The sequence below is a fragment of the Sus scrofa genome, chromosome 8 (assembly GCF_000003025.6).
Source record: "Sus scrofa isolate TJ Tabasco breed Duroc chromosome 8, Sscrofa11.1, whole genome shotgun sequence".
NCBI lineage: Eukaryota > Metazoa > Chordata > Mammalia > Artiodactyla > Suidae > Sus > Sus scrofa.
Window position 1 is genome coordinate 309909 of NC_010450.4, and position 23734 is coordinate 333642.

Genomic DNA, 23734 nt, shown 5'->3' on the forward strand with positions numbered 1-23734 from the left:
AGGGTTGCCGGATCCTGTGGAAACTTGGAGGCGTGTCTCGAGGAGCCCCGTGCTCTTTTCCATGGCAGCCGCACCATTCGCGTGCCCACCGACAGTGCCCAGGCCTCCAGGCTCGGCCGCCCGCCCGCCCTTGCTGCTTCCTGTTTCCAGGTGGGGGCTGGAGCTGGGGTGTGAGGGGCTCTCGTGGTCGTGGCTCACCTTTCCCCACGTGTTTCGGGTGCTGAGCACCTGCTCACACGCGTGGGGGTCACGTCTCTTCTTCAGAGCAGCGTTGGTTCACATGCTTGGCCCATTTTTCCCGGGGGCACTCTGTCCCTGTTGGGGGGCTGGAGGCCTTTATGTCTGGACGGTGACCCTGATCTGGTAGGTGGTTGGGGAGCGTGTGCTCCCGTCCTGTGCGGTCTTTCTTCGCCCTCCTGGTTGGATCCTTCAGTGCACAGAACGTGCTCGTCGTACAAGCTGGGATTCACCTGCTTCGTCTTCCGTGGCTCATGCTGCCCTCTCTCCCGAGCGGATGGCTCTGGGGGGCCAGGGGGTTCCAGGCATCACACCCCGACATGTCTTGTATCTCACGCAGTCATACCTGCTGATGGCGACAGTCGTCTTTCTCCCCTACGTCAGCAAAGCCGCCGGCTGGTGCAGGGACAGGCTTGCAGGTAGGTGCCAGGACAGGCTGGGGAGCGGGGCCTCGGGGTACCGCCAGGGCCCGCGGAGCACCCACCATGGCTGGGCTAGCGGGCAGCGATGTCCAGCTGGCCCAAGGCCCTGAGGGCTTGGCTGTTCCTACCCCTGACCTGCCCACAGGCTCCAGGGAGCCCCCAGCCCACAGCCTGGAGTTCTTCACCTTCGACCTGCATGAGCCGCTGAGCAAGGAACGGGTGGAAGCCTTCAGCGACGGGGTCTATGCCATCGTGGCCACGCTGCTCATCCTGGACATCTGGTGAGGACCAGCCGGGCACCCTACCCGCCAGCCCCGCAGGAGGGGCCGTCCCTGCTCCCTCCCAGAGCTGCACACACGCACGTGGGTGGGAAGGCAGGCAGCTCCCCAGGGTCCCCACGTCCCCTGTGTCTCGGCCACACTCCCACCCCACTCCAACCCTCGCTTCTCCCCGACCCTGTTGCTCCTCTGCTTGGCCCGGCCTGCCTCAGTCTGTCCCCACCTTTGTTGCATTTTTATGTCTAAGTGTTTTATGTGCTGCTGCTTCAGATCTTTGAGACTTTTTTAAAGCCTTTTACTCCTTGGTTATGTTTCTGTACTTTTTTGTTTTGTTTTGTTTGTTTTTTTTAGGGCAGTACCCGCAGCATATGGAGGTTCCCAGGCTAGGGGTCCAATTGGAGCTACAGCTGCTAGCCTACGTCACAGCCGCAGCAATGCCAGATCTGAGCTGCATCTGTGACCTGCACCACAGCTCACAGCAACGCTGGATCCTTAACCCACTGAGCAAGGCCAGGGATCAAACCTGCATTCTCATGCATACTAGTCGGGTTTGTTTCTGCCGAGCCACAGTGGGAACTCCCGTACATTCTTATTTTGCCAAAATGCTCTGATTTCGTGCTCACGTCTGATCGTCTCAAGTGTTAATCTTTCTGGAGTTTCAGCGGCTCCGTGGTTAATGAACCCAACTAGTGTCCCTGAGGATGCGGGTTCAGTTTTTGGTCTTGCTTAGTTAAGGATCTGGCATTGCTGTGGCAGTGGTGTAGGCCGGCAGCTACAGCTCCGATTTGACCCCTAACCTGGGAACCTCCATATGCTGCAGGTGCAGCCCTAAGAAGACAAAAGACAAAAAAAAAAGTCTTAATCTTCTTAATTTCTCCTAAGGGTTTTTTTCTCCTGTAATTTCTGAATTTCTAAAAGTTGGGAGCACTTGTCCATTAGTACCAGTCGCCGAGGCCTAGACCTAAGGTTCTAGAATGATCTGCTTTTGCTTCTGCCCTGCAGCCAGGGCCATGGGTGGCAGCAAGGAGGGGCTGCAGGCCAGGGATCCAAGTGGGGATCCCCAGGAAGCTCCCCAGGCTCTTGTCTCTGCCCCTGCCAGCGTGCGCGGCACCGCTCGGAGCTGTGCCGTGGCCGTGCAGCGGGAGGGCAGCAGCCCCGTAGCCTCCTTGAGGGGAGCGCCTGGGCCGGAGGTGCCTTAGAGTCACCCTGACAGTAAAGTCGGCCCCGGAGCTCGTCCCCTCAGAGGCAGCCCCTCAGGTCTGGAGCCTGCTGCCTGGGTGGGCAGTGGGCAGACCGCCCAAGCATCCAGCTGTGGCAGCCAGGAAACCACAGGATGCTTTTGAATTTGAACTTGCTGGATGGCGCTGTGGGATGTGGACACAGACCAGGAGAGCTCAGTGCACCTGATGTCCGAGCGTGGGGGTGGGGCTCCCAGGGGGGGACGGGGGGGCAGCAAGGCTGCTGCAAATGCCTGTGTCCCACTCCTCAGCGAGGACAACGTCCCCGACCCCAAGGAGGTGAAGGCGAAGTTCGGTGGCAGCCTGGTGGCAGCGCTGGGCACGTCCGGGCCGCAATTCCTGGCCTACTTCGGCTCCTTCGTCACGGTGGGCCTGCTCTGGTTCGCCCACCACTCACTCTTCCTGCACATCCGCAAGGTCACGCGGCCCATGGGGCTTCTCAACACGCTGTCGCTGGCCTTCGTGGGCGGCCTGCCCCTGGCCTACCAGCAGACCTCGGCCTTCGAGAAGCAGTCCCCCAGAGAGCTGGAGAGCGTGCGAGTTAGCTGCGCCATCATCTTCTTCGCCAGCATCTTCCAGTTTGCCATCTGGACCACCGCGCTGCTGCAGGAGGGGGAGACGCTGCAGCCCTCGGCCCGGTTTGGGGGCCGGGAGCACGCGTTCATGTTCGCCAAGCTCGCGCTGTACCCCTGCGCCAGCCTGCTGGCCTTCGCCTCCACCTGCATCCTGAGCAGGTTCAGCACAGCCATCTTCCACATCATGCAGATCGCCGTGCCCTTCGCCTTCCTGCTGCTGCGGCTCTTGGTGCGCCTGGCGCTGGCCGCCCTGCGTGCCCTGCGGGGCCTCACCCGGCCAGGACGCACCCAGCCGGCACCCAGGGCCATGGACGATGCGCGGGCCCCGCTCCTCCCTGCGCCCTGCTAGTGCCAGGCCCTGGCCCCCAGCCCAAGGTTGGCTCTCAACTCCTCTTGTGAGACCTCATGTTCGACCCCAGAGCCCTCAGCGTGTTTCCGCTTTTGCAGAGAAAGCCTCCTGGGAGCTTCAGTTGTGTTGCATGTGCCCGTGTCTGTCCTCCACCCCGCTGCCTCCATCAAGCTAAGATGAGGCCCAGGGGTGGCTGGGGTCCAGCCGGGAGCCCTGGGCAGGTGTGACATGGCCCCAGGTCAACCGGCAGCAATCCCTCCCCTGGGGCTCCCGTCCCTGCAACATGCCTCAGGCGAAGACACAGGCGCCAGCAAGGGGACAGGGTGCCCAGACTGTATTTGTCCCAGATGGCAATCACGGCCATCCTCACGCAGTGGGAAGTTGCACAGGAGGGAGGGAGGGCGCCCTTGCAGCCCCTCTGAGCGCAGCCTCGCTTAGCTCGAGGCCACGTCCTCCCAGACCCTATTCACGGACAGTTCCTGTCAACCAACGGGCCACAGAGCAGACGCGCGCTGGCTCCACCCTGCGGATGGGCACAAGGGGTGTGAGTCGGACACTGGGGGTGGGTGCTGTTAAGATGCACGGGTCTGGGCATTTGGGGCACAAGCTGGCCGGGCCATGTCTGAGGCCAAGTGTCAGGGCCAAGCCACCACCCAGGGTGGCAGAGGACCAGCATGGTCAGGGGAGGGGTGGGCTCATGGACCCTCTTCCAGGCCTCGGGGGATTCCCAGCAGCTTGCTCAATGGGGGTCAGTTCCCTCCACGGTCTGGGCCAGCTGGGTTCGGGAGCTTGGTGTAGGGGCCCTGGCAGCCATGGCTTCATTCCATGACCTGAGTTTCCACGTGGACAAGCACTGGGACCACACAGGTCCCATCTGCCAAGCAGACAGAACCGGGCATTGACGTGGCAGGTAGGAGCAAAGCACTGTGTCGACCTTGGTCATTAAAGCTGCTCCCTGTTCACACTCCTCTCAGCCTCCGGGCTCGGCCGGGCCTGCCCCTGCTGCCTCCTAGGCACAGAGCTCGTCTCCAGGAGGGTGGCTCGGCCCACCTGGCTTCCTCCGGGCCCTCCTCTCTCCAGGGCCACATCCCAGCTCAGGACCCAGCCCAGCCAGACTCCCCCCTGCACCCTGGCGATGAGGTGAGGTTCGAAGAGCTAATGGCTAGGGTGCCCTGTCCGTATCTGGGCACAGCCAGGGCCCAGAGGGCCGCCTGCCCTGCGGAGGCATCCGGGGGTACCACCTAAGGGGTATGAGATGAGGTCCAGCACTTCCCAGCTCACAGGGCTCAGAGGTGATGAAAGGACACAGTGGCCTGGGCCCCCAGGAGCCCAGTGCCCACCCAGCCATCTCTGTGCGACACAGGCGTGAGGACATGTGGGGAAGGCCTGAGGTCAGGGCTGGGGCCAAGTCATCTGTCCCAGGCGTTGCTGCAGGGCTGCCTCTATTTGGAGTCTCCCTCGGGGGCGGGTGTCCCCTCTGCCCGCACATCCTTGGGTGTCCCGGACTTCTTGGGTTTCTGCTTGGCCTTCCTGAGCATGTGTACCTGTCCCAGCACAGGCGAGGTCTGAGGGCTGCACAGCACTGCAGGTCGCCTGGCCCCGGGGCCCGAGGACACGCAGCCCGATTCACAGAAGGCCCTGTGACCTCCCAGAGTCAGGAAGAACCAGTGGCAGCAGGACAGCCACTCTGCACAGCCAAAGCCCACCAGCACCAGCCCACCTCACTGCTGACCCCAAGCTTGACATACTTTCGGGCCTGCGGCCGAGATGATCATGTGCCCGGGAGCCTGGACCCAGGGCTCGCCATCCACCTGCACGGGTGTGGCCTTGAGGAGGGTGACACGGAAGTAGGCTCCCTGGGCGATGCGGATGCCAGAGCGCAGCCCACCCTGGACCTGGCCCTGGTGAGGGAGAGGGCGAACCTTGCTTAGTGGGCGGCAGCGCCACCCCCACCCCCGCTCCTGGCCCCTCACTCACCATGTGCATGACACCTGTCACCCCCACCACCTCCAGCAGCCCGTCGTCCATGCGCGGCTTCTCAAACCTTGAGTCACTGTCGGAGCCCCACAGGTCGGCCCCCGAGCCCCAGCTGCACCGGGAGGGAGGGCACACAGGTAAGCGCGCAGGCTGGAGAGGAGGCCGGCAGGGCCAGCGCCCGCGGGAGCCGCGCCCACCGGCACCTGGGGATGTTGATGAAGATGAGCCCCTCGATGCTGGGCAGCTCCACCTCCCGCCGCTCCACCTGCAGCCGGATCTCCCTGTGCAGGCTGCGGGAGTGGCTGATCTTCTGCAGTCCGACCCGCACGTACACGCCCTTGTTGTGGAACCTGAGGGTGGGGGGGGGCGTCTGCTGTCACAAGGCGGGCCCCATCCCCGCCCCCCAGTCACTGCCAGCCCCAGGAAGGACGCTCCCACCCTGGGCCCTCTGGCACCTGCTCGTGAACTTGCCGGGCTCTTCCTCCCGCGCCTGGTGGAAGTCCAGGCTTAGCTCTGCGTCGATGCCAATCCCACAGTAGTTACTCATCTGCACAACCTGACAAGCAGACACGTCCTCCCGTGGCCCCGGTCGGCCCCCACCAGGCGCTCCGCCTCCCCCCGGTGGGTCCAGCCTCCTCGTCCAGAGCCACTTCTGTCTGGAGACTGATCAGTACTCAGGAGCCAGCAGCACGTGGTGCCAACAAGTCACCACTGTGCCTCCACTTCCCTATCCAGAAGGGGCAGCACTGGTGCCTACGCCAAGGTGTGGCTGGCACGAGAACGAATGCCCAGACAGGTGTGGCAGGGTCACCAACAGGGTGCCACACCCTCCCCCGGGAAAACCAGTACCTTGGGGGGCTCTGCGTCTGCCACACCATCCTCCCCACTGCCAGTCTCGTGAGCATCCAGCAGGATGGTCCAGCGGTCCATGAGCACAGCATCAGCCTCGTCCACAGACACCAGCACGGAGAACGGGTCCTCTCCACTGTAGCCCGCCCCCCAGCGGAGGACCCGGCCAAGGTCATTCCCTGGGACACGGGCAGGACGCATGCTGACTCTCCACACCTGCCACCAGGCCCAGGCCCCACCAGGATGGGGCAGGGAGAGAAGGAACCCGAGGCCCCACCCCACAGCTCGCTGGCTTCACCTGTGCCCAGGGGCAAAATGGCCACAGCAGGCTCTGGGCAGGCCAGCCGGTGTCGCATCTCTTCCAGGGCGGCGAGCACCCAGCCCACGGTGCCGTCCCCACCACACACCAGCACCCGGAAGCAGGGCACCTGGGAGAACACGTGGAACCTGGCAGCAGGGAGACAGAAGCGTCCCACCACCAGCCATGGCCACAGTCATGAACAAGCAGGGATGGGAAGCCACCCTGGGGGCAGAGTGGGTCTGTAGCTCCTCCCCAGCCCAGGACAACCTCGGGGGGCGGGGTGCATTCACACTCCTTCGGGCAGCAGGGTCCCAGACTCACCCGGGCAGAGGCCCCCCGTTGGTCAGCTCAAAGACCTGGTGAGGGTTGAGCAGCTTCCGGAAACTGCAGAGCAGGTCCCGGCCCTTGAGGCCTCCACTTTTGGGGTTCACAAACACGAGGAGGGGGCGGCAGTCTGGGGGCAACTTTGTGTGCTGACAGATGGGGCTGCATCAGGGTGGGCTCCCCAGGCTGCCCCTCAGAGGCATAGCCTCCCCCTGCCACGCTGCCCGGGCAATGGCTGCCCTGACCCTAAGCCCACCCGGCCCAAGCCAGCCTGGGGCTAGCACACATAGGACCCCACATGGCCACGCCACCTCCCCACTGACCGCTCGGGTGCCTCCCACTGGCCCACAGAGCAGGGAAGGTGCCAGAGCCAGCCTGGAGCCCCGAGCACACAGGCCACACTGCACCCACCATGACAGGTGTCCTCAGACCACACCCACTGCCTGGTCCCCACAGCCCACGAGACCAGGCTGGAAGCCAATGTGTGACCCCACCTGCCCTTCTCAGAGCCACTGCTCCCAGGGCCCACCCACAGCAGCCGGGAGCAACCCAGCTCGCAAGACGGCCCCATGTCTCCCCTCGACCACAGGGTGACCAAGCCCCCTCCCACGCATGACTGCAGGAACTGTGCCCGAGAGAGGGCAGAGAGCAGGTGTCCCCACAAGGGTGAGGACATGGGACGGGGTTCCCCACGATGGGAATTGCTAGGTGACAGGAGACAAACAGGCGTAGACGCAGTGGGCAGTGGCAGCACATGGGCTCAGCCATGGCTCAAGGCCAAGGACACACTTGGGGTGACGTGTCACCCACTGGGCAGAGCTGCCTGCGGCCACCACTTACCCACTCACCCCAGGGCAGGCGGCTGCCAGAAGAGAGAAAGTGGGTGTTGGCGTTACCCACCTGTCTGCCCACGGGGCCAGCAGAGGGGACCCTGACCTGCCGTGGCCACATCCTCATCTGATGATCTAAAGACCTGCCCATCCAGCCACAGACCCTGAACTCATTCTGCTCTAATTCTGCTTGGCCTGAACTGGGGCCTGGGTCATAGATCCCTTGGTGGTGGTGGTGGGGGGGGTCCTTGGGGCCAGCAGGGCAGAGGACCAGAGGCTACTACCAGGGCACAAAGGGCATGGGGCGCTGCTGGGACTTTAGGACAGCCTCCAAAACCAGGAAGCATCATCTACTGGCCAGAGGAGGCCCGGGGGGGGCGGGAGCAGGAATCCAGAGACCTCCTGGGCAGGGAGAGGAGGGCCACACACAAGCCACAAGTACACCCAGCCCTTAGGAGGCGGCCACTGCAGGGCCAGTCAGCCGGCAGGCAGGCCTCTCGCCGTTGGAGCTCGGGCCCCTCCCTCGGTGTGAACTGGCTGCGCACACACATGTGGACTTTGCTCTGACTGCCCCGCATTCAACAAAATAGCCGTGGAGGCCGCGCCCACAGGCCCCATCCCAGCACCACTCACCAGCACATCCGGGAGCACCAGGGCGGTCAGCAGCCGGCCGTGCACAGACGTGTCCCTGACCAGCATGTACAGCCGCTCGGCCTCCGCAAAGCAGGCCACATCCAGCACCACCGCACCTGCGGCAGGTGGGCCATGAGCTCAGGTGCCTGTCCTGAGGCCCCACCTCCACAGTGTCTGGACCGCAGGCCTCACCTCCATCTGGGGCCAGGTGGCCCCAGTTCTGGCTTTGGCCCATTTCAGGTTAGCCCATCCCAAGGCATCTCCATGGTGTGTGACCCCTGCCCCCCCAGAGAGCCGTCAAGGACAGCTGGGCTTAGAAACAAAACATGCTGGGTGGACGTGAGCAAGGCCACCAGGAGGCAGGGGGGCAGATCTGCACCCTGTTCTCCCCCCTCCCCGCCCCCCCGCCGAGACCCCCAGCATCCAAGAGAGGCATGAGGACGCTGGTAACTCACAGAGGGATGGGCCTCACAGGACCGTCCCCCCACTGGGTAGATTTGAAGCTTCCCCCGACCAAAGAGGTGAACCCGCGGGCAGAACAGGCACCGCAGTCATGTTTTAGCAAGAGCATCACAGCCGTGAGCCAGAAAATGAAACACAAGTGTTGTGCCTGGCAGAAGTGAGAGGGCAGGGCTGCTCCAGGGAGCAACCCTGGCCAAACCTGACCCTCGCTCGGGAGTGGCTCACCTTGCGTGGAGTAGACGTGGCTGACAGACACCAGGCCAGCTGCAAAGAGGAGCTGCGGTCGGCCTCACGGGACCCACCCCGGGCCTCAGACCCCAGGCAGCCCCGTCCAGCCTCCCAGGCCAGCCTCCCTGCCCTGTGTTCACACCACCCAACAGAGGACCTCCCCCACGAAGTGTCCCCACCTCCAGGCACAGGTCACCCCCCCAGGGTCCAGAGCAGGAGGCTCAGAAACCCTTCAGAGGAGGTGATGGGGTCTGGGCCCCAGAGTGAGAAGAGAGACCCGCTGGCAGGAACCCGCTCAGCACAGGCTCAACAGCGACCGGGGGAAGTGCGGGAGCAGGAGCCCACCTTGGCACCGCACCCCCGCCCCACCCCTGTGGCCCAGAGTGCCAGACCAGCCCAGGCAGCCGCACCTTTGCTGGCCACAGCCTCGTCCAGCAGACTGCTGTACTCCTGGAGGGACAGGCCAGGAGGCAGACCACCCACGAAGAGAGAGACACGTGGGGCCACCGCTCTGTTCTCAGCCACGTAGAACCTCGTCTGGCCCATCTGCCGCAGGGACGTCTGTGCGGAGGCGACACTGAACAGAGCACTAAAGGGAGGGGCTCCAGGCCCCTCCACCCTCCCTGTCCATAGGAGCCGAAGGGGAGACTCCCCAGGCTGGACCCCACCAAGACGGAAGAGGAGTGGAAGGCCGTACAGGCTTCCTTCGTTGGAACAAGGCCTCCCCACCTCCCCTCAGGGAATGGGCACTGCTGGCCAAGATGCTCAGCTGCCCACCAGGATGGACGTGGTGTCCTAAGGGCAGACCCTCTCTCTACGAGGTAGAGGCCATGGCCAAAGGCCAGCAGCTCCCCAGGGGCCAGTGCCCACATCCACTGACCTGCCGGATATCATGAAGCCGGTCAAGCAAGGGCTCTTCAGCCGCCAGCACCGTGCGCTGGACTGTGGGGTGGAGAGACACCAGCCGTTAGCACCAGGCACTGTGGCCACCTCCAAAAACAGATGTCCTGGGGCCACAGGGCCCCTGGGGCAGAGCTGATGAGCGCATTGGCTGCAGGCGGCCCACTCACCTTGCCGGCTGCCCATGAGCGCCTCCACCAGCTGGAAGCTCTCGGGCCCCTCGTCCTGTGGGGTGAAGTTCTCCGTGTGAGGCCTGGACAAGCCCCCCACTCCCAAGGACCCACCTAGGGCCGCCACACCAGGCAGGGTGGGTCCAGCACACACCTGGCAGCCAAGCAGCGGAAGAACCTCCTGCACCACGGTCCGGGCAGTGCTCTGGGGGGTCACGCGGATGGACACGTAGGCCACGCCCACCCTGCAGGGGACAAGCTCAGGTGCCGGGCTCCGATGGTCGGCCCCCACGCCCACCCCTCCCGCCGCGGATCCTGCTGGGCCTGGGTCTCACTTGAGCCAGGCAGGGTAGATCTTCAGAACCTCCTGGGTGCGGGGCCGAGCACGAATGATCCAGGCCTCAGCACCATCTCGGGCCCCTGGGCCTCTGCTGCCCTCCTCTTCCACCGTCCCGCCACTCCAGAACCTCCCTAGGGCCCCGAGGTCGCCAGCCTGTGCAGGCTGGGGGAGTGCCTGCAGCTGGAAGTGCTGAGGATCCTCCGTGATGTAATAGGCCCGCAGCGCGGCCTCCTGCAGAGAGGGGAGCGAGCGGACGCGCCAGGAGCCAGGTCACGCTGGGTCCCTGCGGCCCCCCAGGAACAGGCCTGCGAAGCTGCGTGCGCCCCCTCTTACCAGCACCTCCTGGTTCCTGGCCTGTCGGGGGACAGTGATGGCACGAGAATGGTTTCGCAGCACGGAGTCGTTGCCATCAAATATCTTCAGGGTCTGCTTGCCTGGCCACAGGGAAGGGGGTGCAGATCCGTGGAGTGGGGGACAGGATGGGGTAAGGGGATGGGAGGGGGTACTGGGCCCAGCTAAGGGGCACTTACTGGACTCTGGCACCACCAACTCTCTCCCTGGGCCGGCGGGGGCGCTCGCGTCCACGCTGTCTTCTCCCTCACCTGTGGGACCATCAGAGCTGGACTCAATCTATCGAAGCCCAGCCACCCACCACAGGGACCCGCTCCCTGCTGCCCGCGCTCACCCGGCTCCGGGGTCGCACTCTCCGAGATACGAAAGCAGTGCATCTTGCTGAAGTTGCGGGATAGTAGGCGCACGCACGCTGGGGGCAGGACCATGGTGCGCAGGCGCCCGAAAGTGCACTCAGGGGCGAGAGCCGTAGAGCAGACGGAGTGGGCCTGGGGCCAGGGTGGGGAAAGGAGGAGCAGGGGCTCGAGCCTGGGGCCCTTGAGCAGAAGAGGGCCTGGGTCCAAGCCAGCGGTGAGTGACCGCCCAGTCTCCCACGCTGAGTGTGCACAGCGGGTGGCCCTACAACCCCCCTCACCCCGTCCTGATTCTCCGCTGTACAACCGAACCCCACCCAAAAGCCGGAAAAGAACGCGATGCAAACGAGCTCGGATAGAGGAGAGGTGCCCCCAAGTTTCCCCAGGACCCTCTCACCCTGCTGTGCCCATGGGCCTCGCAGCCAGCCTCGACCCCCGCCTCTGCCCTGCCCCACCTGGACACCGCCCCCCTCCGGCCCCGCCCCACCTGGACGCCGCACCACTCGCAGCGCAAGCCGGCCAGCACGTCGGATGAACCGCAGGTCTTCCGGCAGACCTCGCAGCGTGCGCCCGAGGGCAGGTTCCCCTCCCGCCAGTGGTGGAGATGCAAGTCCTGCGGAGAGGGCGGTCAGCGGGCTCGGCCGGCCCCGCCCCTCCACTGCCCTCCCACCTGGCCCAGGCGGCCGGGCCGGCAAACTCACGTGGTCCCGGTACCCGTCCCGGTGGCACTGGCGGCAGTCGCTGCAGGCGAAGGGCACACAGTCGAGGTGAACGTGCAGCTCACACACTGGGGGGCGGGCAGGGTTAGGGGCCTCTCGCCGCCCCACCCGGACCCTGCCAGACCCCTTGTCGCAGGCCTCTCTGTACCACCCGGGGCCCTCCCCTCCCTTGGCCACCCTTTCTTTAACCATTTTGGGCCCAACATGCGGGGCAGGAGCAGCCCCCCACCCCTCAGCGGGGTGGGAACCAGCATTTCCACATCTCCGCCAGACTGGCCCACCTCAACACCAGCCTCTGAACCCGCCATCCGGGGAACCTGCCTCCCTGCTGTGCCTCTAGAATCCACAAATTCTCCTGCCCCCACCCCAGATCGCAGGGAGGGCTGGGCCACCCTGGGCAGCAAAGACCTGGTCCCTGTTGGGCGCGGGGGGGTGGGGAGTGGGGCAGGGCTCAGACCCCAGAGGACCAGGCAGGCTCCTGGTAGTACCTTCACAGCGAAGCCCAGGCGCCTCCAGGCCCTTTCGGCACACCCCGCAAAACTTGCGCTTGTAGAGCCCCCGGGGCCCGAAGCAGTGGGCCACCGGGACCTGGAAGGAGCAGAGCGCTGCCTTAGCCTGGGGCCCATGGCCTAGCACCCTCACCCCTGGATGCCCGGTCCCCAAGCCCCACCTCCTCTCTGTCCCAGCCCTGGCCACCTGCCTGGCCGCTATACACCCCTAAGTCCTCTCGAGCGCTATTAATACCATGTAGTGCCTCAAAGCCCCTCCACGCTCCCAAGGGGTTCTGCTGGGGACTGGCCAGCACATGGACCTCCCCATTCCCCGTGCAAGGCCAACTCAAGGCTGTCCCAGGCCGTGATCTCAGATGGCCCCTTCTGCAGCTCAGGCCCCAGCTGGTCCTGCCCAGGCCCGATACGGCCAAGGTTGCGTGGGGCTGACCCCAGGCCTGTTCCCCTTTGTGATACATGTGGCGCCACGTGGATGAAGTACAGGTGGAGGGAGGCCCACCAACAGGCAGCAGGGGCAGTGCTGGTACCGGGACCCCGGGAGAAGACAGGGTCAGAACCACGGGGAAGTGAGGCCCAGCTGCTCTGCTGGGAGGGGCGCAGAGGCAGAGGCGCACTCTGCACTCAAGGACCCAGACCAGCTCAAGCGAGTACTCCACGGCCACCCCATCCAACCCACCGTCCTGACTCCCAGCCCAGCTCCTGCCTGCCCCGCCCCTGCCAGCCCAGCCCCTGCCACAGAGCCGGCCTTCCTCAACCCTCTGCACCTGCACCCACAGATGAGTCGCCCACGCTCTATACGCACGTGGACAAGGCTGGGCGCCACGCTGGCGCAGGGCGTCCTCACGTGCTTCAGGCACTTCTCATGGGACATGAAGTTGCAGGCTATGGGAATGAGAGCCCGTGAGTTAGCCCGGTCCTGCCCAGGAATCAAGAGACCCCAGGCTTGGCACACGGAAGGGAGGCTGCAGACAGTGGGGCCTCCGAGGGCCATGGTGGGGGGCGGGCAGCATTCGATGACAGGGGAGAGAGCCATCTCGGTGGGCCCACTCTCCCAGACCTGCTGGGAGCGCTTCGTGCCTGTGGTGACTCACTGAAGGGCCCCCAGGCCCATCCCATTGTATGTGGGATTCACCTCTTTATCCTAACCCTAACCCTGGTCTCAGGGCTAGAGAGAGGGCACAGTGGCAGCCTGCTCCCCTGGCCCACCCCCAAGAGCCCCTGGGGGCGCTGCCATCCTGGACGATGGTGTGTTCTGGTGTCCTGAGAGTGGCCCCTGTCCCCGCCCCACCACCCCTCCCCTGACACGCGCACAGGCCCAGCTCTTTGCAGTCGCTGTGAGGGGTAGGCGGGCAGGCAGTTGGCCAGCTCCCGTATCTCTACCTACCCCCCAGACCGGATTCTCCGGAGACACACTCCCTCACTCTTCACAAATGCACACACCCGAATCTCCATCCCACACACAAGGGGCCTGCCCAGCCCAGAGCCAGTCTGTGACAGACCAGGAGCGCACCCACCAGGCAAGCAGGGCAGCCGGCCCAGTGAGGGTGGCACCTGCCCCCGGCCCAGAGGCTCCGAAGGCGGGGCAGCAAGGGGGCATCCGTACCCATACGGAGGAGGCCTGGAGAAGGGTACACAGTCCCTGTCAGCTCCCCTCCAGCCACTCGGACTGGCTCTGCCGCCATGGACGGCAGCAGCTGCGGGCACACGGCACCCGGCTTCCTCCTCTGGCCCCCAGAGATAGGCCTTGCTCCCCACCATATATCCTGGGTGCTCCCTGGAAAGGGAGGGGGCTCTTCCTCCCACAGCCTTGTCAGGCCCTCTGCCTGCTGAGGTCACCAGCTCATCCTCCAGAGTTGGGGAGAAAGTCGGCACAGCACGCAGGGAAGGTCTCCACATCACCCCTTTCCCTCCTACAAGCTTCCTCGCCCCTCAGACCCAGCGCCCACCTGCAGGTCATATCCTACTCTTGAGGGGAGCCTGCCACTTCCCCAGGCAGAAGGCATCCTGTGAAAGGGGCCCAGCCTCCTCTACCCAGACCCAGCCAATCCTCCTCTGCCAACCCTGGGCTGAGTGGTCCCTCTGTCCCCAGAGCCAAAGGCCTGTCTCTGCAAGCAGGGCAGGGACACCTTGCCCCATCCCCCGCAGAGAGGAGCAGGGCTAGAAGAGCCAGCCCTGGAAGCACGCATGTCAACTGCCCAGGAGCCAGAGGAGGGAGGGCCTCCTTGCCCAGCCAGGCTGGCTTGGCGGCTGGGTGGGAGCTGTCGGGGCACGTCACACTCAGGGTGGCAGGGGCACGTCACACTCAGGGTGGCAGGCCCGGCCCGGCTCTCTGAGAGTCTGAGCTGGGCAGCGCCAGCACTCGGCAGCGTGCACTCAGGGGAGAAGAGCCAGCACCAGACCCCGGGAGCCAGTGGCCCAGGGCCTGGACACGCTATTGTCCCTTGCACCTGCTCAGGGCTGGCTGGCCTCAAGCCCCAGTCCCTGCACCTGCCCTTCCCCGGCTGGATCCCAACCCACATGAAGAAGCCCAGGGAGCAGTTCTTTCCGCCATCGTGGGGAAGCGGCAGCAGCCACTCGACGGCCCCCCAGAACCCCGGAGGAACCGGTCCTCATCACCTCCACGGGGAGGTCTGGGCCTGGCACACACCTGCCCGGGGGGCAAGGGGCCCTGTCCTGGGGAGGCCATTGCTGGAAGTCCAGAGGTCAGAGGTCAGCGGTGGGGTCGCGGGCGCTCACCGTCACACAGGATGCCGGCCAGCCCCCAGATGAAATCGGAGCAGAGGTGGCAGAAGGTGGGCTTGGTGAGCGTCACCTTCCTGAAGATGTGACCCAGCGCGGCGGGGCCTGGGGGCCTGGCGCCCGCCCGCTCCGGCCCCGACCCTGGCCCGGACCCCGGCCCCGATCGCGAGCGGCTTCCGGCGCCCAGCTCCGGACTGGAGGTCGGACTGCCCAGGAGAGGGGAGCCGCCGCCAAGCCAGGCGCGGGCTCCGGGCTCGGCCGCCGCCGCCATTCCCGGCCAGGGCGGCCCGAGCCCCGGCGGGGGACGAGTGCGGGGGTCGCGCTGCGTGCAAAACGGGCCAGCGTCCCCAGTGGTCCCCGGCCGTCCGCGCCGGGCTTCCGACTGCGCCCGCCGCCACTGCGCAGGCGCGCGGTCTGGGGGCGGGGCCAGGGGCGGGGCCGGCCAGGGGTGGGGCCGCGGGCGGGGTTAGGGCCTGCAGGCCGGGGCGAGGCCAAGGGGGTGGGACCTGCGGAGTGGGGCGGGGGGTGGGCGGGGCCAGCCTGCGGAGCCGGGACCCAGCGGAGATCCGAGCCCGGTGGCCAGAAGAGGCGGGCCGGTAGCCGGGACCCGGTTCCTGGCACACGGCCTCCAGACAGCGACGCGAGATGTTTGCACCTGCGGTGACCTGGCCCGCGCCTGCGCAGACGGACGCCTCCCACGCGGCACCGGGATCACGCCCTTGGTTCGAGGCTGCGCGGGGCGACCTGGTGAGCGTGCAGCACTGCCCCAGGTCCCCAGAGTGGAGTCTGGAAGACCGGCTCTGCCCTCAGGGGGCCCCGGTCTGGAGTCAGAGGAGCGGGGAAGGGGCTAGGGTCTCAGGGTGGGCGTCCTAGGGTGAGGTCCGGAGAGGAGCCAGCCTGGGCTCCACTCTGGGCGTCCTTGGGCGGAGGCGGGCGACTGAGATAGTTCTGGGGCTGGACGGCCTGGCTCCCCGCGTGCTCCCCCCAGCCGCGTGTAAGCGGCTCCGTCTGCAGAGTCTTTGGACGCTGCCTGGCCGCGAGCACCCTCAGGCGCCAGGTCCCTGTCCTGACGGGGCTCTGGGCCAGCAATGGCCTGGGGCTGCCCGGCTTGTTGGAGGATCGTTCCTTGCAGGAGGAGCCCCCTCCCATCATCTCTTCCTCGGAAGCCGGAAGCCGGAGGGACTGGCATCCTTCCTGGCCGACCTCACGCGACCCTCCCCCAGGCCTCTCCCTCTGTGAAAGATCCGCCCCCACCGCACTCCCAGGGAATCCCAGCCCCTGAACCCCCCCCGCCCCGCGTTGTCTCCCGGGCGTGTCCACGCAGGTCACCCTGCCCCATCGCCTGCCATAGCTCCAGAGCCCCTGCGCCTGCGGGCCTCACGGTGGCTTGTAGTGCGCTGCGTGGCCGGCTTCGTGGTTCGAGGGGCATCCCCAGGCTCTTTGTAGGCTTCCCTGGAGCTCGCATCCACCCTGCGGGGTGAACAGGGGCTGCAGGGCCTGGAAGAGGAGAAAACCGGGGGAGATTGGTGTGGGGAGGGAGTAGTGAGGAAATGCCTACACGTGTGCTAGGTCTGCTGGGAGGGGCTGCTAGGGACCTGGCTGAAGACAAGAGCAAAGCCTGGAGCAAGGAAGGGGGACACAGAGTCAGCCCCCAATCCTGTTTGAGCACCAGCTATGCACCAGGGGCAGACAAACAGCAACAAGCTGAAAAATAAGCCCAGAAATGCCACTTGGTGCCCAGTGTGGATGGAAGGAGCCAGGACGAGCTGCAGGAGGACAAGCATCCACACGGGGGACGGAGTCCAAAGCCCTGAGGCAGAGTCCTGCGGCGAGGCCAGGCACCCTCCCTGGGGCTTCCAGGATGGTCCTACCTCCTGGGGCCGGAACTCACTGCCAGCCTCCTCTCCCCCCAGCCTGCCTCGTGGCTCCAGGAGAGTCCTGACCCCGAGGTCTCTATTGCAGACCACGCCTCTCCATTCACACTGTAGTAACTGCCTCTAAGGAAACCTCAGGCTTTATCTTTCTCCATTTGCAAGAAAATGGACTGTGGGAAAAACATCTTGGAAAGGAAACTCCACATCTGACCTTTACTGCAGACTTTCACTGTGTTTCGTATTCACTAAAATGGCAAAGATACTTCATCGCACCATCCCATGACCCGTTTTTGTTGTTTTTGTCTGTCATTCATGGCATGTGAAGTTCTCAGGCTTAGGGGCCAAATCGGAGTCACAGCAATGCCAGATCCAAGCTGAGTCTTCGACCTACAACCTAGCTCACAGCAACGCCCCATCCTTAAGCCACTGAGTGAGGCTAGAGATCGAACCTCAGTCCTCATAGATACTAGTTGGGTTCATAACCTGCTGAGCCACAATGGGAACTCCCTGAACTTCTTAGAATACCTTCCAAAATAACTAGCAGCTTCTAGAAGACACTTAACACTAAACCTCTGCTTGGGATGCACATCGAAATTCTGGACAGGCCCAGCAGATGCTCGTTTCTGTTGGTTCTAGATGCTGCAGTCTGAGTTCAGGGTGCCAGCATGTGGGTTCTCCTGAGGACACAGCCCTGTCCTGCAGATGCCACCTTCTGGCCCATGGTGGTTGTGGGAGTCCCAACCCCATGACCTCGTCCAACCCTAATTGCCCCCAAAGGCCCGCTTCCAAAGACCATCACAAGGGGGTAGAGTTTTGGCATATTCATCAGTGGGAGAGTCAATGCAGTTTAAGCCACCTAGCTGGTGGTGCTTTGTGGCAGGAACCCAGGCAAAGTGAGGTGCCCACAGATGCTTCGGGGCTGCCTGGAAGGCCGGGAAATGGCTGCTTCTGCCTTAATTGGGACTGGCTTCTTTCACCCAAGGTTTTGTCTTGAATTCCGCTGAGGGGGCATGTGAGTATCTGGCCCCCTGTGTGCTGCCGAGTGTCCCTTCTAGGGCAGTGGGCTTGGGTGCTGGTACCAGACTCGGGCTGTTCTGAAAAATGCTTGGGAATATTCCTGTCCAGGTGTTTGGACACCACGTGTGCCCAGGTCCACATGTCTGCTTAGCATTTGCTTCATTTGCTCCTGGCTCAAACAGCCTTCCAAAAGTGCGCAGAGAAATAAAAGTTGGCACTTCCACGGGCAACGCGGGAGACTTTCAGTTTCACAAGCTCAGCCTTTCCGGTGGGGCGCAGAGGTATTTGGGTGGCTTCGGCTTTTGCTGCGGCGGCAGCCCAGGAGGGAGCCCAGCATCCCGGGTCCTTCTGCCGTCTGCAGCTCTTCAAGTGAGGCTACGTCTGGTCCCTTTTCTATTGACTGTCTCTGTCTTGTTGATTTGAAACTGTTCTCTATATATTCTGGGGGTGGTTTTTTGTCGGGTACAGGCACTTATCAGTATTCTTTGTCACACTCTGTAAAGTCCCCTCGGCCTTGGACTCCCTGACCAGCCAGCCTGAAACTCAGGGCTGCTCCCCGCCAGCCCGGGTCACCCCACTTCACCAGCGGTCAGCCTGGTTCCCTGTGCGCTTCCGTTTGAAGGGGGCTTATTGAACAGACGTGGCTGACTCAGGAGCCCAGGCCCAGGCAGCAGCACCATCACTCGGCCTGGACAAAGCTCGCCCAGCACCCAGTCGGCTCCGTCGGGCATCCCAGGCTCCTGCACTCAGAGCTCCGGGCGGAAGGAGCCCTGGGCTGGGGGCCCTGAAGCAGCAAGTCACCCACTGAGCCCCAAAGGCAAAAATGTGGCACCAAACAGGTGGAAGAGGACTTGCCCCCGGATGAGCTGGAGCAGGAAAGCGGGGGACACCAAGGGGACCCCGAGGGTGCAAAGGCAGGCTCTGCGAATATCGGGCAGACTGTGTCTGCCCCTTCACACCAGCAGCCCAGCGCCAGCTCAGTGGGGGCTCTTGGAGCGTGGGCTGTATTTCCCTTCTGGGGAGGGCCTTTAAATCCTTGAGCTGTGAAGACACCCTTGTCTGAGAAGACGGCTGTCTGCCTTTCCCACGGGCGCCTCCCAGCTGCCAGCCTGTGTGGCAGTGGTCGTGTCCACTCGGCTGATACATGACCAGGTAAGGGTGAGACTGGGCCCGCTCAGGTGTGGGGCGGCCTGAAGTGGATGGGGCTCTCTTTAAGAAACAGTGAACAATTATTTCGATAAAATTGGGAGCACCTTTATTCTGAAGGAGAGAAAAACATCACAACAAATTAAACATTAAGACATTGGCAAAGGAGGAGTTCCCGCTGTGGTACAGTGGGTTAAGGATCTGGCGTTGCCACAAGTATGGCATAGGGCTCAGCTGTGGCTCAGATTTGATTTGATACCTGGCCTGGGAATTTCCATATGCTGTGAGTGCAACCAAAAAAAAAAAAAAAAAAAAAAGACATGTAAGGATAATTTGATCCACTTGCTGTACAGTGGGAAAATAAAATATATATATAAAAAAAAATGACACTCACGAAAAAAGGAGTTCCCTTGGGGTGCAGGTGGTTAAGAACTCAGCATTGTCACTGCTGTGATGCGGGTTCCGCCCCTGGCCCAAGAAGGTCTGCATGCTTCAGGTGTGGCCAAAGGAAAAAAAAAGTCAAGGCCATTATCACAACGGCAGAGAACCTTGTCATGTTTCTTCACATATGAGCTGGGAGGTTTCAGGGTGGCACAGTTTTCTTGTGCCACAACCAATCTGAAATACCCTCCTGATCTGTCCAAACTTCTTACGTTGTGTCCTCGTCACATTGGCTGGTAGGCCTGCATTCTCTTGTTGATGTCAGCATTTCCTGCTACATCAGCGGCTGTTTAACCATTTTCCAAAAGTCGGGTGACTCACTCCTTCCTCCGGGTTAATTGCTTCAGGGTTCCTGGAAGCCGTTTTCTGCACCAGCGTGTCCTTTGTGAAGGTCGCTAAGCTAGCAACTGGGAGGGACACACGTGTACCCCAGTGACCCCCAACCAGTGTTCCCACGACCAAACTTCCCCTTGGCCAGACCCCAAAAGTGCCCCCCCGGCGCCCCACCAGCAAGAGGGGAAGTGTGGCGGGGGACCCGACCGTGTGGGAGCCCCTGTGGTCACTTTGTCTTCATTCAGCAGGTTTTATCAAAACTTGTGAGCACATGAGTGAGGCCCACTGAGAACACAGGCCACTGAGTCCCTGCAGTGCCTCTGTCCGTCTTTGCCCTGGGCCCCGCTGTCCCCACTGCTCTGGCATCACAGCCCCAGTCTCGGCCAGCAGGAGCCCCTGGGTGTGTTCAGGGTGTGGGCAGGACCACGGTCCCTCCAGCTGCTAGAGCCGCATTCCCGGCGTTCCTGGGCACCTGGCCCCTTCCTTCCTCATCAAAGGCAGCAGCATTGCATCTTTGTTCGAAAGTTTGTGCCCAGGATTTGTTTTCATCAGACACGGTGAGGTGACAGGACCGAGACAAACTGCCTTTGAAGGAAGAATTGAGACAAACTGCCTTTGAAGAGAAGGGGCCACCACGGAGGCAGGCCCATGGCCGCAGCACAGGTTTGGGTTCCAGGTAGAAGCAGGAACCAAGAGAACAGGGCCCAGAGCCTTTCCTGGGGGTTTTGCAGGAAGGAGCGGCGGGGGCAGCTTCGGTACTGGAGTGACATGGGGCCGGACCAATGGAGGGGCTTGGGCAGGCCTGCACTCTGGGGGCAGCCCCTGGCTGTCCAGCACCCCGCCCTGGATGCTGAGACTGGACTGAGGGGCTGGCTGGGGTGTGGACTCTGGGCCAGTTCACTGGGGGAGGCTCAGCCTTGGAAGGGGCCCCAAAGGCCTGAGCCCCAAGGACACAGAAAATAAGCAAATGTAGCCAACAGAGTCAGACAGATGGGGGAGGGAGGGGACCATTCTCACCTGCTTAGAGACACGGGCCAGATTTCAGAGACGAAAAAGGGCAGAAAGACGGATGGTCTGGCCAGCAGAGCCCCTGGTCCTCTCGCCAGCCGGATCCAGAGACAAAAAGCCCAACAGAAAAATAAATGAGGCAGGAGAAAAGGAAAAAACCACTCTAAGGGCACGGAGGAGAGAAAATGCAGCCCAATCCTGTGTTCTTTAACCTGGGAAAGTCAAGGGTCCCTCGTGGTCGGAATCCACAGCCCTGCAGCTCTGGCCCCACCATTAGGGCCCCCACACCCAAATGCTAAGACTGCTGAAATTATGGACTCAACCCAACCAACTACCAAAGCATTTTGCTCAATCTGTGCCCTGCCCTAGCCTCTCGGCTGCAGTTGCCACCAGCCCAAGGGACACGCTTGCCTCCTCTCCAAGCTTCCCTCAGCCCCCCGCAGCCAGCCTTTCTCACAAGGAGATCCACCTGACACACCGGGCTGACATCTTTTAGTCCTTGTTGGCTTCTGGTGGCCGCACACTCTTCCCCCAGACCCTTGGCCACCCGGGGAACCCCTTGGGTCCGCCCGAGCAATAGCGGTAGGACTTCGTGGACTGTGCAAGCAGCACTGGGGTCAGTGCAGTGCTGAGGCTTCCTGCCCCTCAGCCCCGACAACGGTCAGACCCAGAGGTCCACACACAGGGCCCAACTCCACGCAGCTGTCTTAGCAGTGGGTGCCTTGAACAAGCGGCCCATTTTCACGTGGATCATACACTGGCCAGCCATCACCAAAAAATTCCTCCCTTTGGAGTGAAGAACTCTGGGAATCTCTTATTCCACAGACACCCCGACTACACCTTTTAATCACCTGTCTCCACATGCACTAAGGCCAGGATGTGGGGCCTGGCCAGGACCTGCTCATTCCCTTTGGACTTTCAGACACACATGTCACTTTTCAAGGCACGATCCGTGAGGGCTCCCAGAGGGCCAGTCCCCGGAGACATACTGGCCTCCTCAAGCATCCCGTTCCCAATTCCAGCCCAGAAAGTGGACCCCTGCATGGGTCTCTATCTTGTCCCAGGCCTCAATCTCTTTTAATTCAAGGCCCTTGGCTAGCCCACCCCTCACACCAACTTTACAGCCATTCCCTTTGCCCTTTCCTACATTACAGGGGATGAGTCCGGCCTCTGCAATAAAGACCCATCACTGGAGTTCCTGTCGTGGCACAGTGGTTAATGAATCCGACTAGGAACCATGAGGTTGCAGGTTCGGTCCCTGGCCTTGTTCAGTGGGTTAAAGATCCGGCGTTGTGATGAACTGTGGTGTAGGTCACAGACGCGGCTCGGATCCCATGTTGCTGTGGCTCTGGCATAGGCTGGTGGCTACAGCTCCAATTAGACCCCTAGCCTGGGAACCTCCATATGCCACGGGAGCGGCCCTAGAAAAGGCAAAAAGACAAGGCATATGTATATATGCTCCTTCCCTTCTCCACCTCCCCATGCAGTCCTGCCTCTTGCTCCTTGGATCTGTGTCCATCTGTCTAACCACAGCCGATTAAAACAAGCCCTCAGTACAAATTTTTGAACAATCTTCAGGCGTACCTGTCTAGGCACAGCAGAAACAAATCTGACTAGGAACCATGAGGTTGTGGGTTCTGTCCCTGGCCTCACTCAGTGGGTTAAGGATCCGGCGTTGCCATGAGCTGTGGTGTAGGTCGCAGATGTGGCTCGGGTCTGGTGGCTGTGGTGTAGGCTGGCAGCGGTAGCTCTGATTTGACCCCTAGCCTGGGAACCTCCATACGCTGCGGGTGCGGCCCTAAAATGACAAAAGACCAAAAAAAATTTAAAACAAACAAACAAACCCAGAACTGTCTCCAGATCAATTTCTCTCTTCTGAAGTCACCACGTGGCCTCTTTCGTGTCAAATCTCCCTCTGCCTCCCGCTTACGAGGATATTGTGATGACACTCAGGGCCCCTTCAGGTAATCCGGGATAATCGCCCTATCTCAAGACTCTGAACTTAATCAAAGCTGCAAAGTCCCTTTGCCGTGTAAGCTCACGCTAATAGGCTGTGGGTGTGGCCGGGCCAGCCCGGCACACACTCTGTTCCCCTCGAACTCCTGTGGGCGTCTCCTGCGTTTTATGGTGGTGGCGGTGGTGGTTGTTTTTGTCTTCTCAGGCCCGCACCAGGGGCATATGGAAGTTCTCAAGCTAAGGGTCAAGTTGGAGCTGCACCTGCTGGCCTGCACTATGGCCACAGCAGTGCCAGATCCGAACCAAGTCTGCCACCTACACCACAGCTCACGGCAACGCCAGATCCTTAACCCACTGAGTGAGACCAGGGATCGAACCTATGTCCTCATGAATGCCAGTCAGCTTTGTTTCCACCGAGCCACGACGGGAACTCCTTCTCCTGCGTTTTAGACTCTGGGTATATTTCAAGCCCCACAAGACATTTTTATTGTCGCGTTCTGTGTCACTCTCCATTAGATTATAGACAACAGACCCTTCTGCTGTGTTCCATCAGTCCTGCTCCTCTGGGCCGTGGGATCATGGTTCGGAAAGGACACAGCTGACCTTTCCATTAAGGAGGGTCAGTGGGGACACACACTCCCAGAGCCAGTCTCTCTGAATCGTCTTTTTTTGACCTCCGTTTTCAAAGTATACCTTTTGCTGGGTTGAGATGTCTCGGCTGCCAAGGTCCGCCTGCGGTTCTTTCCTCGTCGGCTGTTCCAGCTGCTTCTGCTGGAACGTCAGTGGTCTTTCTTGCTATTTCATGCTCTGAGGGTAACAGGTCCTTTCCCCTCTGGCTGCTCTGACGGTTTTGCTCTGGCTTTGGTTTCAACATCTCGCAAGAACACAGCTGGGCTCCTGTCTCTGTACTTTTCCTCTGGCTACACAGCATGTCTTCATTCCACGGCTGGATGTCACCCATCACTTTTTTTTTTTCTTTTGTCTTTTTAGGGTGGCACCTGTGGCATATGGAGGTTCCCAAGCTAAGGGTCCAATTGGAGCTGTAGCCACTGGCCTACACCACAGCCATGGCAATGCCAGATCCTTAACCCACCAAGCAAGGCCAGGGACTGAACCCGCAACCTCATGGTTCCTAGTCAGATTTGTTAACCACTGCGCCACACCGGGAACTCCAC

At 62.2% G+C, this 23734-nt stretch overlaps 2 protein-coding genes and 2 long non-coding RNA genes across 9 annotated transcripts in view; 2 read left to right on the top strand and 2 right to left on the bottom strand.

Moving 5' to 3' along the window:
* Positions 1-4066, top strand: part of TMEM175 (transmembrane protein 175) — an 18282-nt gene extending 14216 nt beyond the window's left edge. For 3 of the 4 annotated variants that reach the window (XM_021100844.1, XM_021100842.1, XM_021100843.1), the window contains exons 9-11: positions 578-656; positions 805-940; positions 2427-3099. In XM_021100844.1, coding sequence (XP_020956503.1) covers positions 578-656; positions 805-940; positions 2427-3099 — 888 coding nt within the window. Of the gene's footprint in view, positions 1-577; positions 657-804; positions 941-2426 lie in introns of all 4 variants that reach the window. The other variant, XM_021100841.1, reaches the window with a different exon arrangement.
* Positions 3417-15181, bottom strand: DGKQ (diacylglycerol kinase theta). Of its 3 annotated transcripts, none has more exons than XM_021100838.1 (23): positions 14782-15181; positions 12848-12927; positions 12025-12124; positions 11519-11604; positions 11305-11430; positions 10799-10952; positions 10644-10715; positions 10447-10547; positions 10109-10344; positions 9928-10018; positions 9774-9828; positions 9584-9645; positions 9114-9264; positions 8701-8739; positions 8014-8129; positions 6548-6699; positions 6224-6372; positions 5926-6104; positions 5532-5632; positions 5280-5426; positions 5077-5188; positions 4848-5000; positions 3417-4643 (listed from the first exon to the last, which is right to left on the bottom strand). In XM_021100838.1, exons 1-23 carry the CDS (start codon positions 15053-15055, stop codon positions 4542-4544), a joined length of 2838 nt encoding a protein of 945 aa, XP_020956497.1. In that variant the 5' UTR covers positions 15056-15181; the 3' UTR covers positions 3417-4541. The 3 variants fall into 3 exon arrangements, with proteins under 3 accessions (XP_020956497.1, XP_020956499.1, XP_020956498.1); XM_021100840.1 differs by having other exon boundaries at positions 14693-14795; XM_021100839.1 differs by lacking the exon at positions 6548-6699 and having other exon boundaries at positions 3419-4643; positions 6224-6353; positions 14782-15176.
* LOC110262028 lies at positions 15318-16925 on the top strand. Its single transcript, XR_002346508.1, has 2 exons — positions 15318-15531; positions 16698-16925. It is a non-coding gene; the product is annotated as an uncharacterized LOC110262028 (long non-coding RNA).
* Positions 18908-21882, bottom strand: LOC102158901. Its single transcript, XR_299958.3, has 2 exons — positions 20613-21882; positions 18908-20180 (listed from the first exon to the last, which is right to left on the bottom strand). It is a non-coding gene; the product is annotated as an uncharacterized LOC102158901 (long non-coding RNA).

Bases quoted from the DNA above. Each gene is read 5' to 3' on its own strand.
- DGKQ (XM_021100838.1), bottom strand. From the start codon at position 15,055: ATGGCGGCGGCGGCCGAGCCCGGAGCCCGCGCCTGGCTTGGCGGCGGC. The intron at 8,740-9,113 runs GTGCGGCTGCCT...TCCTCTTTGCAG, and splicing joins CGAGGCTGTGGCCAGCAAAG to CTGGCCTGGTGTCTGTCAGC. The intron at 5,189-5,279 runs GTGCCGGTGGGC...CTCCCGGTGCAG, and splicing joins ATCTTCATCAACATCCCCAG to CTGGGGCTCGGGGGCCGACC.